The following is a 17,387-nucleotide window of genomic DNA, read 5'->3' as shown; positions in this document are numbered from 1 at the left end:
TAGTATTCAGGTTTACAGATGTTACCTTTACTAAAGTCTTGATTTCATAAAACACAATTAAAAATAAGATTCATGGAAGAGCACAAGGCAGAGGACATATGTCATTAATAACATTCACAAGCATGCCAAAAAGGATCTCGGTGACTCTCCAAAACATCTAGACATTTTATGGACAAATGAGCTAAACATGGAACTTTACACTATGAGGATATTGTTACATTTAGCCGAAATCAAAACTGCAGTCCATAATAAGAAACATGTACCAACTGTCAACCATTAAAATGGTAGTGTTATGGTTTGGGTAAGCTTTCCTGCCTTGAAATCTGAATATATCTCCATCATTGAAGGAAGAAAAAAAATCTGTTTTGTATTGATTATACCACAGCTAAAGAACAGGACGTTTGTCTGACAGGTAAAACACAAGTGGCCCATGCAGTGATTATCTAATAAGTCTACAGGAAAATAGATGAACAAATTCATTGTTTCAGGGGAATCAGCCAAGGTCTAGACATGAACCCCACACAAATGGGAAGGATCTGAATGAACTTTGGTACTCCTTGAAAAATGTAATTTGGTCAGAGGTGCCTAAATGTTTGCCTGAAACTACATCAGTAGGAGCCACATGTTAACATTCAATGCCAAAATTCAAAAAAAGTAAATACTTTTTCCATAGAACTGTACATTCAATTATTCAACTTCCTTAGAAACAGAGTTATTGGTAAAATGTGAAAAACCAACAAGAAAATATTTGAAATATTTGGTTTAAGTCTAGATCACTTCAATGGGCCCCTTCCTTCAAAAAAAAAAAGTGCACTAGTTCAACTGTGCCCAGGTCATGCACTTAATTCAGTGTACAATGTCTGCTTGCCGATTTTCTTTTTCCATCTCCATACAAAATGACATGTACATATCTACATGTAACCTATATACATTTAAAATCTATTGAGATTTAGACCATTTATATTTTCTATTCAAGACATTCCACACAATATATTTAAAATTACACTAAACCACTACCAATTGTAAATACCCCTCACCCTGTTGAAGTACCTTTAACTTCAACTACATCATTGTAGTTTCCCTGGACGACGCTGTCTGTGCTGGGTGTAGTACATCGGTATATTCCTTGATCAGCAGGATGAATATTTCCAATCACGAATTCCACAGTACTGTTGCTTTTTCGCCTTAACATGATCTCTCCCCTATTAACCCGATCTTGATATTCTGGAGACATAAACCAAGGGTCCCATGTACTCAATATGTGTACAAACTTAGAATCCTGACCAAGATTTGCTGAAAACTCCCAATCAAAGTTCTGCTCGCGAGGTCCACCGTACTGACTAACATTACATGGAATCACCACTTCGGTTCCTTCAACTCGTATTAATGGTCCTTCAGGCACCTTCACAATACGACCGTGGCAGGAAACTGAAAGAGAAGAAAAGCAACTGTGAATTTAAAATATAAAATTACCAAATGCAGCATAAAAAAGTTATCCTGAAAGATAGAATCCTTCATTGTGGTAATTTAAGTTACATTTTAGGGCTTTCAAGTCTATAAACGGATAGTTACATTAGACATCTACAACTGCAGCATCAATTAAAGCGGAACAGCATAAAGATATATAGACTGCAAAATTGCTTAGCTTTAACTTGGTTTCAGTGTTTAACACATTTATGACTCATTCCATTCATCTTAAACTGGTAGAAACTTGTCTTTTGAAATAGACAAGAATTTAGAATTATTTAGAATTATATTTAGGGCAACAATCCAGAATTTATTATGTAAAATCTCTTTTTCTCCAATGCTCAAGGGCTATCCTTTTACATTTTTCCACATCAAAAGCTATCAAACAATAGAAGACTTATTTGTCACAGAACTGCAGGGAATTTGCATAACTTTTATTACCTTTGCTGGCCACCGAAAGGTTTTTAAGTGTCTACTTCTATTTAGGATAGGCAAAACTCAGTCTCTACCATAGTCTGCTTCTCCTGAAGACTAGGTGTCTTCAAGACCTATCAAGTGATTTTGACAGACTCTCTTTATTTCTTAAGAATACTAAGCAAGAACTACATTTATTTTCTTTTTCTTAAAAAGAAAGAAGTATTTCAGTTGCAGAGACTTCGTTCAATTTCAATTTTTAAATAAAATCATTGAAACATGTGTCCCATTCCATCATAAATCCATATATGGTTGATTTAGCTTTCCATAACACCCCAGTAGGAATCTCAAATGCTGTCCCCTTAAACCTTAATTAAAAAAGGCCAAAGTAAATATACGCCCTTGCCTTAGTCCAGGAAAATCATATAAGGAAAATATGGTAAGACAAAATAACAACACATATCTTCAGCCTCATGAAATGAAAATACAACTTTGTTCACTGAGAAGAAAAAGAACCTATATTAAAGGACTACAGCTATCCTCTACTTACAACCACTCGTTTAGTGACCTTTGAAGTTACAATGCACTGAAAAAAAGTGACTTATTACCATTTTTTCACACTAAACAACTGTTGCAACATCCCCATGGTCTAGGATCAAAATTTGGACACTTGGAAACTGGCATGTATTTATGACAGTTGCAGTGTCCTGAGATCATGGGATCACCTTTTGTGACCTTCTGCAAACAAAATCAAAGGGGAAGCCAGATTCTTTTAACAACCATATTACTAATTTGACAACTGCAGGGATTCACTTAGCAAATGTGGCAAGGAAAGTCATAAAATGGAGCAAAAGTCACTTTAACAATTGTCTTGCTTAGCAAGGGAAATTTTGGGTTCAATTGTAGTTATCCCTGTAAGTCAAAGAGTATTTGTACCTTTCTTCAAGCCAACTGAATGCTTACAAAATAGTTTCAAGCATTCACATTCCAAAAATTCAGCAATAGACTTTGTATTTGCCTGAAAGAGATAAATTCTCTCCTCCTCCCCCCCCACCACCACCAAAAACCCAACTCTGCCCTTCTCAATTTTTACCATTTTGCATTATGGAAAGAATCAATTTGGTTTAGTAGTTAAATAAAAGCGAGGTGGGTGATTTTGATCCAAAATCTCTCAAAGTCTCTCTTAGCCCATTACTGAGTTGTTGTAGGGCAAATAGGAGGTGAGAGCATTATAAACATTTCTTTGAGTTTGGGTTTTTATTTATTTAATTAATTAATTTTTATGCTGCCCATCTCCCCTACAAGGTGACTCTGAGTGGCTTACAAATTATAAAAAGGTAAATTAAAATATAATTAAAATATTAAAATTATGAAAATTAAAATTTAAAACTATAATAAAAAATCAGGAGTAAGAGACGGAAAGCACAGGGATGACGTCTTCTTACCATCAAACATTCTAGTGATATCTGCTCCTCTATCAGTGGAACAAAACAGACCTTTTTTCTGTGTCAATGCTTCCTGCTACTTCACTATACAAGCATTTAAAGTTGACATTCTGAATTGCATTTCTAGCCATGTCTGTCCAGATCTTCTGTAATATGAAATGTATGAGATATTTTGGCCTACAACGTACATCAGTCCATTGACTTGGCACCATGGTAGCAGATGTCCAAAGAGTCCAGAGGGGATAACTAGTCAAGTGCAATACTACCAAATGCCATCGTTTTTTTAGTTAGGAACTCTGAGTCAAGAATGTTTAGCATCTCTTTATGGCTGCCTCCTGTGGTGAATCATTGAACTGAATGCTGCAACATTTACTGAGCCATCTTAATACCCAAATACTCCAATTCAATTCTCCCTACACAGGCCAGTCTTTGGATTAATTTATCAGGAAGGACTATAAATGCACTTCAAACTGAAGTCATGCCTTCCTAAAGCAGAACATTATCCTGAGCAGGTCCAAAATCCTGGTTTATTCCTACAACTTATCCTTTTCTTCTCAGCCCCTGACATGAAAGCATGTAAATAGCTCTGATAACAAATATTCTTTCAATCACAAATGCCAGCAATTGATCCCAAGACATTCAAATATGCACGGCATATCTTCATTACTAAGCTAAAGTACAATATTCTTGCAAATAGTATTTGACAATGACAACTGTTTTCATTCTGCAACTCATTAACTGCACCATCCATGGATATCTATTACAGCTTTAATTTCTGACTTGATGTTTCTAGCAATAATAATGCAATTCATGTATGATTATTTCCATTTTGCTTGCCAACAGCAAAATATACTGAAATAATAATTGTTTTCCAACAATATTGAAAAAACAAAAGTGAAAGATTTCTGTAACTAATAAAACAGATTGCTACATCATCTTCACGATTGTATTTTTGTAATATTCTTTCCCAAGGGCACATCAAGCCAATAACAAAAACTACATTTCACGAGGATAAAAAAGTGGACACTGCACTTGTGGGAAAATGCTATGAAAAAAAGAATATATATTTTACTTGTAACTGTGCAAAGACCTCTAGCCTACATAGTAAAACTTGAGCACAATTTGAAAAATTATTTGAAAGTTTGCCAAAAGATCTTGAACTAGGGTTCTCTTAACAAACCAATGAAAAATAAAGATGCTTTCCAAAAAAGAGGTTCAACTAAAGTAACAGCAACTGTTTGTTTCATGGTTTAAAAATGTTTAATATATTTTAATCACTTTCATATTACTAAGGGTTATGAAGGTTGGGAAAGTAATGTATATGTAATTTTTAAAATGAAAGTTTCCAAAATGACAATGTTTCCTCCTAGTTTCAAATTCTATAAATCTTAAAACTCAACAACAGACAGACCACACTAGAGATTTTCAAACTCCAGCTCCCCAAAATTATTCAAGAATTTGGCAATCTCTTTCATAAGTTAAATTACAGATTTTATCATGATTAGTCTGGGAAATAAATATACCACTTCCTAAAAAAAAATACACAACTTTCATCATGCTTTTTGACTTAGTCTTATCATTTATTATAACTTCCATCTTCTTTTTCCCCTAACCATTCAACAAAAACATTGCACTAAATGTTTTTGTTTAGAATTTCACTAAAATATACATGCCTTCATATACGCCAAGGACTTCAGCTTTTCTACTAAACATCATGCTAGCATGTAAAAGGGTAGGAATACAGGCTTCAGCATCTCCCAAAACTTGCTCTAGGCTTTGGTCCCCAATTTGCCTATTAAGCCAGTTGTAAGTTTACACCTAGGCAGAGTTGCCTGAGCAAGCCCAAGCAATTTAAAAAAGAAAGTGATTGACTTCTAAGTTGCTTGTTATCTTCCACTTCAGGATGTGGAAAATCTACAGATTCAAAATCCCTGAGCTAAACAACTGGAGTTCCATCTAAAAATAAAAAGCATACTATTTTTATTTATTTTTTAAAAAACAGTATTCTAGAACCCCTTCCAAGATTTTTTGTTTCCTGTTGCTCATAAAAATAAATGCTTCTTCCCAGTTTGTATCTATGTGATTCCACTATTACATGAACTTACATTTAAATTTAAATTAAATATTTACTTCCAAAAGATTATTTTAAGTTAATTATACTTAAAATATATTTTTATTTATAATTAAGACTTACGTACAATAATTCTCAAGAAAGAGGTGCAGCCTGTCCTCCATAGAGTGTATATGAATTCTAAATTAATACAATTATGCGAATTGCTAAAATGGAGGAAATTTCCACCTTTTTAAATCATACAGTGAAAGTATGGGAGGATTTAAAAGGATCTTGGAGATCATTTAATCCAACTCAGTCACAGCACTACTATTTACTACAAGATTCCCATCCCAGCTGGTCATCTAGAGTCTGCTTGAACATCTTCCAGAAAAGGCAAATCGATCATCTCACAAGACAATTGCTATTGCTGATCTTACTGTTAGAATTATTGTTCCTCATATCCAGCCAACATATACCGTACAGTATTTCCCTGTAACTTAAGCCTATTGTTTCATGTTCTGTCTTGTAAAACAACTTGAACATTCTTCCCTGACCTCTGTCTCACAGTCATTCAGATAATTGAAGAGTTATCAGGTCTACATATAATATTTTCTTCTCCAGGCTAAACATTCCAACCATCCTTTGGGATCCGTATCATCTTCCTCTGGGCACTGAAGTTTACTAATATTATTCTTAATATTCTGGTGGCCAGAACTGGACACTCGGAAGATAACTGAAGATAATGGGGGAAGAGAACGGGACAGAATCATATGATCTGCTGTGAATTTTGTACTTTACTTTTTATTGTTATATCATTTGCTGTAAGCAGCCCAGTATATGTAAAATAGGCATCACATAAGATACATATATCAAATAAATAAAATGCTGTAGCACAATGCTGATTTATATTTAACTTGTAATACATTAAACACTCAGATACCCTTTTTGTAGGATTTCTGTTCAATATATTTTCCTCAAACTAACACTCATGCCTTTGGTGTATTTTGTCTTATCTAAATGTAAGACTTTGAGTTTCTTGTGGTTGATATATACTTTAATATATCCCAATATTTCAATTTATCAAGATCCTCATCAATCTTGATATTGTCCTCTAATTGCTACATTTCCTTCCACCTTGATTTGGAATCCACATATGCATATGTGTATTCACAGCAGATATTTGTTTTTGTGAGCCCTAAGAGAAAAATATCTGTCGCTACCTAGAACTGAACTCTCAACCTTTCAAATAGGAGGTGACCATCTTCACTGGGCCACCACACCACTCTTGTCTATATATAGTCTATATCCTAATCTAATCCAATCTATATTTTGTCATCTTCCTTAGCAAATCTCATGGACAACTGTGGTTGAAAGCCTTTTTGTAATACAAAGTATATTACGGTATGTCCACAACATTCCATTGGTCAACAACAATGGTCACTGTATCATAACTGGATATCAGATTAGTTTGGTGTGATATATTCTCCATAACCAACCAAGACTGGCTCTTGCCAAGAAATGCCTGACTGCTTAATAATTCGTTGCACAATTTGGTGAGTATTCACATCAAACTGACCAATCTGTAATTACTTTGATTCTTTTTAAGATTTTTGTCATTTTGTAAAACAGGATTATTATTTTCCTTCTCTACAGTAGTTTTCTGCCACTAAGCCTGTGCTCAAGGATCTCACAAACATCACAAAACAGACGTGAAATTACATCTGCAACTTACTTCAAGTCTATGTTAATGCAATCAATTTGCCCTCAGATATTAAAAGTTATTTATGATAGGTTATTCCTAACTGTGTTTTTACTTCGGTTGCTGTTCTCTCCATTTGTCAAATGTTTCACTTAAGTGCCTTTGAAAAGAGTACTAGAAATTGATCACCTCTTCCTTTTGTTCATGGCCTAATGTCATCCTATAATTCTTTTTTAACAGCAGTCTCACCATTGGCCTTTTTAAAGTATGGCATTTAGGTTCCCTTCGAAACATAAGTTTTCTTAGAAGCTTCGGTTTTTCTAAGTTTCTTTCTCCAGATATTAGGTATTTATACTTCAGTATAGGAAAATATTAGGCAACTCTGAAGGTATCCCTAAATGAATAGAAGCTAGCACAGATTTCCATAGGATACAAAGGCAATTCTAATTGTAACTACTTCTGTTCTGAAGTATTATTATTAGCACATTTATATTTGAAGCTTTTGTCATTTTCCATACTGAAGATATTTGGATACCATGCTTTTATGCAACATAACATTTGTTCATATTTTATATAAATCGGAAACTCTCCTTAAAATTTGAACTATGAAAAGCAATGTAGTCATTTTTGTACAGTTTGTTTGTTTGTTTATTACATTTATATAGTCGCCCATCTCACATATGTGACTCAGGGTGATGCATTTATAATTTTAAGCAAATATACACTTGCCAAGAATTATAGTTGCATATTTTAAGAAAAACTTGAAATATAACTTGAAGTGTGAGTTTTCCTCTACCATCCCAATGTACACACATATAACTTCTGAATCAGACATTATCCTGTTAATCAGTTATTATACATTTCATTGGCTTTATTTACTTTCCCTTCTACACCTATATATCAGCTACTCTTTTTGGTACACCATTTTATAAAGAACTACTTCTGTACAAAGATCCAGTCAAAATCTTCACTAGAAATTAGGAGAAAGAAGACTCTAGAAAACATTAGAATGTTCAAAGGTGACGTTTAAAAATATCACCCTCACCCATATTACACCAGTATTCAACATTTTTCCCTGAAGTTACTCAAAATAATTGATATAATTGAATAGTTATTAACATAAGATTATCCCAAATCTTGCTAATCGAATACTCTAATTCATGCATCTGCAGAAAACAAAGCAATCTGAGGTATAAAGTTGCAAACACACAAACCCTACAAGAGATTAGCTGCAGACTTTAAACATTTACTATTTCTGTATGTATTGATTTGTTCACATTAGCATTCTCTCTTTTTGATATATAATGAGATCAACCTATATTAAAATAAAAAAGGAGGTGCTGTATAATTTCCCTTTTTTTCTATTTTTCTAACTTTTTTTGTGTTAGAACACCATGGGACAATTCCTGAAAATAAATGGCCTTATAATAATTTTTAACATACAATTGCTTAATTTATTAAGGCTAAAGTAATATAGTAGTTCTTGATAATAATAAAGTATGAAAAGCATTAAGTCTATAACTTTTTTCAGGAAAAAAGATATGTTGAATATTGTTCTGAATAACCATAAATTGGACTGCAATGTATTTTTTATAATACATTGCAGTCCAATGCATGGTTATTCAGAACAATAGTCAATATTACCTACATCTCTAATACTTTCCAGGACACTTGACAGTTTCTTGCTGAAAGTCTCCAAGCAATTAAATTATGTGATCCTCAAAGACAAAAGTTTGGACAAACAGACAGAGGGGTGGATTATGGAGAGGGGGTACTTATTTTGAGCTATTGAAAGCTGTAATTATTCCTAGAATCATGTATGAGAAGAATTATGAGGCCTGAATGGAATCTTAGATTGTCAAATTCTGCTTCCGTTATTTCAAATATAAGAACTAAAACAGGTCCTCAGCTAGTCCTGTGTACGATTTCCATTCCTCTGCTGTTAAATTTTAATTGCCATTGATCCCTTTGGCAGGCAACTGTAACATGCATATTATTTAAATATGGCAGCTTTTTTCAGCATTTTAATTGCCTTGTCCTGTCAATATTTCCAAATAAATATGATGTGCCTCTGTAGTACAAGAGCCCAAATTATATTCTTTATGGATAAAATACAAGGACTTTAAAAAGTGATGTATTAACTTCTATCATGTTGCAAACTCATTCACTTAAAATACGGTTTTCTAGTTTATTCAGTTATGTTTTGTGGCTGATGAGAATAATCATCGTACAATAATTATAAAGGGACAAATTGTCCACTACTTTATTGTCCAGCTACAGAGAGGTTATTTCAAAGGATAATGCAAAGCACTTGTGAAAGAGAATTAGCCTGAGAATAATTACTTAAAATCTATTTTTCTTTCAGCTTGAAATAACATCAATTGCATCTTAAACACAATCTCAGAAAAGTGATCATAGACTAATAGTAATGGATTGAAGCTGTGTTTGGATTAGAGCAATTAAGGAAAAACAGATAAGGAGATTCACTCTCATCTGTGCTCATCCTTCCTAACAAAACCATTCTGACTGCTTTGATACATGGTTAAATTAGTATTTGATATTATTCTCTTAACTCCCCAACTTGAATTAAAGAAATAATTATCAGACTACTTACAGGGCTGTTATATGACTTACGATATCGACAACGAAATATTTTGGCAAGTATCAATCACAGTGTCATAAGGTAATGAAATAAATAGACTATTGCCATTTTTAAAAAGCTAAACCTCTTATTTAGTTCAGTTAATTCAGAGTCTAACTCTCTTTGTTCTATGTACGTACTTATGCACATTCATGCTAACTGCTCAAGCCACATTATTTCAGTCATATTTGTGCAGATGCAATAACAGAATCACAAGTTGCATTAGCTACAAGATTACTATACTGGCTGGATATTACACTCCATAACACCTGTGCACAAGAAGATAATAAATTGCAGCTGTTTCATTCCACTGAAACCGCTTCCCAGAATAATCTGTTGGTTTTAAACAAGGTGACTTACAATTGTGCAGTTTGTCATCAGAATATAAGGAGATTTTTCAGGCCCTTCAACATTAAGTGGCAATCTTTAAACACATTAAGCAATGGATATGTTACCTTTGGCAAGAAAGTGTGCTACTTTTGGCAAGAAATATTATAAAGATGATTAACAGAAGAGCGCAAGCTAGAATCTGTATGTTTTTCATGTTAATAGTTTTACACAAATAATTCTGCAAATCAGAGGCAACCGAACGCACAAATTATTGTAAATCTGCTTCTTCATCATCTTAAAAAAAAATAAAAAACATGCTTATATTGGCACAGGTTCTAGTCAGTGGCCCAACAATCCACAACTTAATTTCCAAATATAATACTGCTTTGGCGTGGAGATGTAGCTGGACCTTGTAATCCATTATGCCACTATCCATAGTTTCACATATCTAAGATTGATAAAGGTCAAACATCAATGCTACATGTATAAAGGCTTTAGTATATTATCAATTTCAGCCTTGCTTTTTTATTATATTATGCATGAACTGAATGATAAATGGCATTTTGGCTACATATTTTAGCCTTTAGTCTTTATGGGTTAGGGTCATGTTGTTTATTCAGTGAAAACTCTTTCGGCCATCTGGGTCAGCTAAGTATGAGGCTCTACAAAGACTCGTTGTAGCAATTTGGCTTCTTCAGAGTGACCTACCTGCTAGCAATGAAGGAATTTACACTAGTCACAGCATGCAATTAAGGCTGGCTTCCACTCTGGGTGGTCTTTCACAATCTCAGTTTTAGGAGCCTCTCAGACACTCAAGCTATTTAGAAACCATTGAATAATTTTGTAATAATAATGTTGCAAGAGCAAGGTGACACTCCCCTCCACCCCGCATCAGGAACTGAAGTCCAAAGAAGGTGGCCAGTTGCTGAGAAAGCACATGAAGTTAGCAACCACATTGACCTAGCAATCTAACAAGGAGGAGGAACATAAATAGGTATATAGTGCAAATGACAACTATAGGAGGAAGAGTTATGATGTGATTATACATGGAAGAAAATGAACACATTTGCAATCTACATTGCCACCTTCCATAGAGATTCAAGATTTAATTTTAATAGTTTTATTATCTGTAGGTTTTATACTGCAATATATTATGAAGATTGTCTGTGTATAACACATTTAGAAAAGTATGAATATTCTTATATTTTACTTTAAAATTATCATCTAGAAAGATTTATACATATAGCAGTAGCACTTAAGAGCTATATACCACTCACAGTGCTTTACAGCCCTATCTAAGCAGTTTACAGAGTTAGCATATTGCCCCCAACAAGCTGGGTCCTCATTTTCCAACCTTGGAACAATGGACGGATGGGTCTACCTTGAGCCTGTCAAGATCGAACTTTTGGAAGTGAGAAGTGAGTTAGCCTGCAATACTGCATTCTAACCACTACACCATGTCGGACATATGATTTCTCCTAAGAATCTTTTTACATGTTGTCATTGTTTTGAGATTCAGTAGGCTAGTTTTAAATTCTATAATATTCTATACAACTGCAGCTTCTTTTTCCTCTTCTTCTTTTATAAAATTGTGTTATCATCATATAGTCATTTCCCAAGCTGATAAAAAGTATTGATATAGAAAAGTGAAAAACATCTACCTCTGTCCCCCAATGAATTGGGATTATCATTTCTGTTTCACATCAATTTATTTCAGAGAAAACTCCAGCCCTATAACAAATCAATATAAATGTGTAACATTTATTCAACAATGGATATATTATTAAAAAGTTAGACAATATAATGCCTGCCCAAACAAAAATAAAAGCAATCTTAATTTCCTATATATTCTATTTAGGAATTAATTTAAAATTGACAGGTTTTGTGTAAAACTAAATTAAACTCTCTGTATTTAAAATCATATATATGATTTAGCCCTCTTCTTCATATATGATATATATAGTAAACCATTGGGAAGAAGTTTTTATTCTGTATATAAGAAAATACTCATGCATATGAGCAAGAGCTCCAAATAGTTCAAGGTTCATGATGGAAGGCCAATCCACAAAGACATGCAGGATTCATAAACTATAATGGCAGACATGTGCATAGCATCAGAATGAAGGCAACTTAAACTGTAACAGTTTTCATGGAAAAAGTCATAAAACATATAGACATTGCCTTAAAATCTAGTATGTATGTAAGCTTAATCTTATACTTGGATTCTTGAGAGAGAGAAAATAAAATTGGACTAAAACAGAAAAATTAGCAAATTTGCTGGATTAAAGAATTATAATCCTAATGGACGTAACAAACTTTTAGACTCAAAGATTACCAATGCCTGCATAATGGCCTTGAAATGAAGCAGTATAAACAACTCAACACAAATGTTCAAATAACTCAGTACAAAAGCAGTATAAACAACTCAGTACAATATATTGACACAATAAACAGGAAAATATAAAGCAAAATATGCAGCTCTAAATTGTTGAGATACAATCAGAATTATTTTATATATCTAAACTTCAATAGCCCTATATTAAAAATCCACAAAAATACTATTTCTTTACGATTTTCAGTGTATACTTGCTGAAAACTAAAAAATAATTTGTATCATAACACATAATTAAGCAAAGAATAATTCTAAAACTCCTTATAAACCGGGACTACATTTTCCTTGTTTAGTCTCAAATGCCCAATTTCTGAAATTTGTATAGTATTATTTCTCTGATAACAGATGACTAGACTTTGACAGTCGCTCATATGTCTCATCTCAATGTGAAACCACCATGTCACTTTCCATAGCTGATCTCCAATGAAAAGTTTAATGTTAAACAAAATTATAGTTCATTTATTTGAAATGAGAAACCCAAACAAAACTTAGAAGAGTAAAACTAAGAGTCTCCTAACAGAAGTCAGATTTGTGTGTGTTTGTGGGTGTGTGGGTGGGTGTGTGCGTATTTCATTCCTACCCAACTCTATTTAGTTTTTCAGTTTCAGCAGACATAATCACCTTGGGACATAAGAGAACGTTGCTCATTTTAAGAATAGACTGGCCAAATCCAGCGCTCAAAAGCTTTTTTCATTGACATAAATCAATCTCTGCTTCAATTACAGCAGATAATGTTAAATTATTCATAAATATTTTATAGAAAAAGTCAACAACCAAGGAAATTAAAAAAACAAAAAAACAAAAGCATAATGAAGTCTAAGATCTGCGACCGTTTTGATTGCTATTGCTTAACACAAAGCAAAATAAAACCTTGTGCTAATCTGGTGCTAATTTATCTTTTGACTTCAATGACATATATTTAATTAGTCCCTTTACTTCGAAGACATTTGATTTGCATCAGATCCAGGGAAGCAAAAGAATTTCAACAATTTTGCTTAGACCACCAGAGACGGACATGACAAACCCCACAGTGTGACATATCACAATGTTGTAACCTTATTTGTTCTGTATCCCTACTCCAGGCATGACTCCTAACATTTACTCCCAAGATCCCTGGAACAGGGCTTTCAGTGAACATGGTCAACAAGTTAACAATATATATGACTTTTCTCGGAGAGTCCCAGAATCATCCCACAGGATCCTCCATAGTGGGGTTTGCAAAGAGACTGCAGCAGCACTCCAACATAGATGGATAAATCTCTAAAAACTGGAAGATCATTTCATTGTTGAAAAAGCAGTGGTTTTGGAATTTATTTTTCAAATAGACAATAAACCTGTGCCTTTCACTTCTTAAAACACTTTATTTGATTATTACATTTACTAAGAGGCCCTTGAAGATATGCACCATTTTTCGAGATATTGTTGTTAAATGAGGAGGAGAGTTTCCGGAGGTGAGCTAAAATAAGGAAGTGTGTAAGGGTTTTTTTTTTCTTGTTTTGATAGAGCAGTGCTTCTCAATTATTTTCTGTCATGCCCCCCCTAGGAAGAAGAAAACATTTCGCCCCCCCCCCCCCCGCGCGACTGTAAATAGTATCATTTGTCTATAAAATTGTTATAAGTACACCTCTGCATAACATAGCACACCGGTCTTTCCTCGTCTCCCACCGTAGTCACATGCTTTCTTTCCTCTTTCCCTCTTACTTGTCTATCCTTCCTTCCACCCTCCCTTCCTCCTTCCCTTCCTTCCTGCCTCCCTTCCAGTTCCCTCCTTCCTCTTTCCTCCTGCCTGCCTGCCTTCTTTCCCTCCTGCTTATCTATGCTTCCTTCCTTCCTTGCACCTCCCTCCCTTCTGCCTGCCTGCCTTCTTTCCTCTTTCCCTATCCTCCTATCCTTCCTTTCTCCCTCCCTCCTTCCCTGCCTCCCTTCCAGTTCCCTCCTTCCTCTTTCCTCCTGCCTGCCTGCCTTCTTTCCCTCCTGCTTATCTATGCTTCCTTCCTTCCTTGCACCTCCCTCCCTTCTGCCTGCCTGCCTTCTTTCCTCTTTCCCTATCCTCCTATCCTTCCTTTCTCCCTCCCTCCTTCCCTGCCTCCCTTCCAGTTCCCTCCTTCCTCTTTCCTCCTGCCTGCCTGCCTTCTTTCCCTCCTGCTTATCTATGCTTTCTTCCTTCCTTGCACCTCCCTCCCTTCTGCCTGCCTGCCTTCTTTCCTCTTTCCCTATCCTCCTATCCTTCCTTTCTCCCTCCCTCCTTCCCTGCCTCCCTTCCAGTTCCATTCTTCCCTCCTTCCTTCTGCCTCCTTCCTGCCTGCTTGCCTTCTTTCCTCTTTCCCTCCGGCGTGTCTGCTTTTCTTTCCTTCCTTCCACCTCCCTTCTGCCCTTCTTCCCTCCCTCCCTGCCAGCAGCTCCTCCAGCATCCCAGCTGGAAGCAGCAGCACAACAGTCGCTGTTACCAGGGGCGAAGGGGTGGCGGTGGCAAGATCGGGCGACCGCCGCCCCTTTGTCCCTTCACCAACAGCGGCTGTTGCGGTGGAGCTTCCAGACGGAATGCTGGCGGTGGAGCTGCTGGCGGGGAGGCGAGCTATGCGGTGGCGAAGACGGGCGGTCCCATGCTTCCCTCCCTCCCACCCCCGCCCGAGCAGGCTTCTTGCACAGCTCCAGCCCGCGGCTCCAATGAAAATCCACAGTCCGAAGTGCTGCCACTTCCAGGCGGCATATATTATGCCTCGCCCACGCCTTCGCCACAGTTGCACCCAGATGGAAAGGGAGCCTTCGCGCCCCCCTTTATGGAGCCTCGCGCCCCCCCAGGGGGGCGCGCCCCACTATTTGAGAACCGCTGTGATAGAGGAACATAAAAAGTTCTTCATTTTTCATGAATTTGTCACTTTATTTAACATTGGGTGTTTTAGATTGTTGTGGGAAGCTGCAATCTTCCAATTTTAATGTATTGGCCAGGAGATACCAGCTGATCTACAAAAATCTTTTTTTTAAGAAAAAAAGTTTTATTCTTTGGCCATAAGAGGGACCTAAAGAACATAAGATGTTGCAACATGGAAGGCATTTAAGCCAGAGGGAGATTGTGCAAAATTATTTTGCAAGAGTATTTAAACAGAACAATTCACTTGATAGATCAACTATGTTCCAAAAACATTACGAAAGTGCATCAAGAGAAACAAATCACACAAGTAACTGGAAGAAAGATGAGTAATTAAGAGATACAACCACATGCATAAAATTATCAAACCACTGAAGCTACTGCACAAGTATTTGACAATGCAAAGGACAACTGTAATTTTGGAATATAAATCTTACACCAACAGTGCCTACTATAAAGATGGTTTAATTACAAAGCAATTCAAAGAAGAGTTGCAAGTAAATCTACAATCCTCAAGAGAACAAGTTTGAAATGGAAATTGACAATGCTGACATATTTGTTTCAAAAATCATATTGGAGAATCTCTTGAGAAAAAAAGAAATTTATATTTATTCAATAAACATTCTGATGAAGAAAAGTATTTTATTTTATGAAGACAAGCTGGAGGAAGTGACTTAAAAATTAAGTTAACTGGAGTTAGAATAAATTTTTTATTGATTTGACATATGTAATTTTAAAAAGTTCCAATGGATTGTTTTGTGCTTATAAAATAAGTTTGAAAATGGGTCAGGTTTTTTTCCTTCTTTCTTTTATATATGCCTGAGTAATTCTTAAGGCAAAGTATTATTAAAACTGAATTTGAAAGAATGTCTGTTATAAGCAATTTTAAAAAGATGCATTAGAACTGATTTTAGTTATAAAGATGGAACTTTTTAAAAAATGTTTACAACTCTTAAAATAAATATAAGATATTTCTCTTTAAAGAATTTGATAGAGAATTGTGTTATGGTTAATATAAATTATGATGATTCAGAAATGTTAATAAATGTAAATAGAAATATATATCACTTTCCATAATAGGAGTAAAAAGAAAAAAATAGATTTGGTTAAGATGGCAATTTAAACTATTTTAAACAAATATATTTTATTTAGTCTTGTTTCTATTGGGATATTGCTTCTGAATTTTATGCTCAAAATAGAAAAATAAATAAATTTAGACTTTTATTGATTTAATAATCGGGTAGCTATAGAACTGGCTTGTATTAATTATACATAATATAAAACGTTGAAGTCATAAATATATTAAAATTTTACCATGTTGGAAAGAGTCGATTTTCTTGTCTCCTTTTCTTTAGCTTGCATTTTCCCCTTTTTAATTTTTTTATTTCGTTGTATTTTATGAAATAATAATACTAAACAAAACCTTAAAACAGAAAAAGAGAAAATACAAGAAAACTATACACATATAAATTTATATATATATATATACAATTCTAATGCCACTAGTATTCAAGTATATATTTCTAATGCATTTATATGACTTTTAATGTATTCAATATAAATGAGTCCCATATTTCATTATACTTATCTATACAAAGTCAATGTCTATAGGCAAACTGCTTCTTAGTAGCAAATGCAATCAGGTATTCAATTCACTGAACAAATGGAATCATTTATCTTTTCAATGCTCAAAATCAGTCTTAGAGCTATAATAAGCTCATGGAAAATCTGTTAGGTACTGGTGCGATTAAGCACTAGCAATGAACCCCAGGTCGAGGTTATAACAGAGCAACCCTGTAAAGTATACGCAGCGTGCGATAGATAAAGCAACCACACTGAATAATGGATAGTAAAGTAACAAAATAAACTTTACTTTTTGAAGAATATAGCAAAATCCATAAACACAGCCAAAAAGTCATACACAGAAAAAACAGTCCAATACTACCAAGATAACTTGGATACAAGTAGCAAATAACTTACACACAGTAAGTAATAGCAACAGTAGTAACAGTTAGACAGCAGTTATCATACATCAATAGAGAGAGAGAGAGAGAGAGAGAGAGAGAGAGAGAGAGAG

General features: G+C 34.7%; 1 protein-coding gene across 3 annotated transcripts in view; it reads right to left on the bottom strand.

Moving 5' to 3' along the window:
• The window catches only part of PTGFRN (prostaglandin F2 receptor inhibitor), a 107,937-nt gene that overhangs the window by 74,285 nt on the left and 16,265 nt on the right, over positions 1 to 17,387 (bottom strand). For all 3 annotated transcript variants that reach the window (XM_081950384.1, XM_081950386.1, XM_081950385.1), the window contains exon 2: positions 1,051 to 1,428. In XM_081950384.1, the coding sequence (XP_081806510.1) occupies positions 1,051 to 1,428 (378 nt within the window). The remainder of the gene's footprint in view (positions 1 to 1,050; positions 1,429 to 17,387) is intronic.

The sequence above is a fragment of the Natrix helvetica genome (genome assembly GCF_964273705.1).
Source record: "Natrix helvetica genome assembly, chromosome: 4".
Lineage (NCBI taxonomy): Eukaryota > Metazoa > Chordata > Lepidosauria > Squamata > Natricidae > Natrix > Natrix helvetica.
Note: the sequence above shows the minus strand (reverse complement) of the source record. Positions and strands in the feature narration are given on the sequence as shown.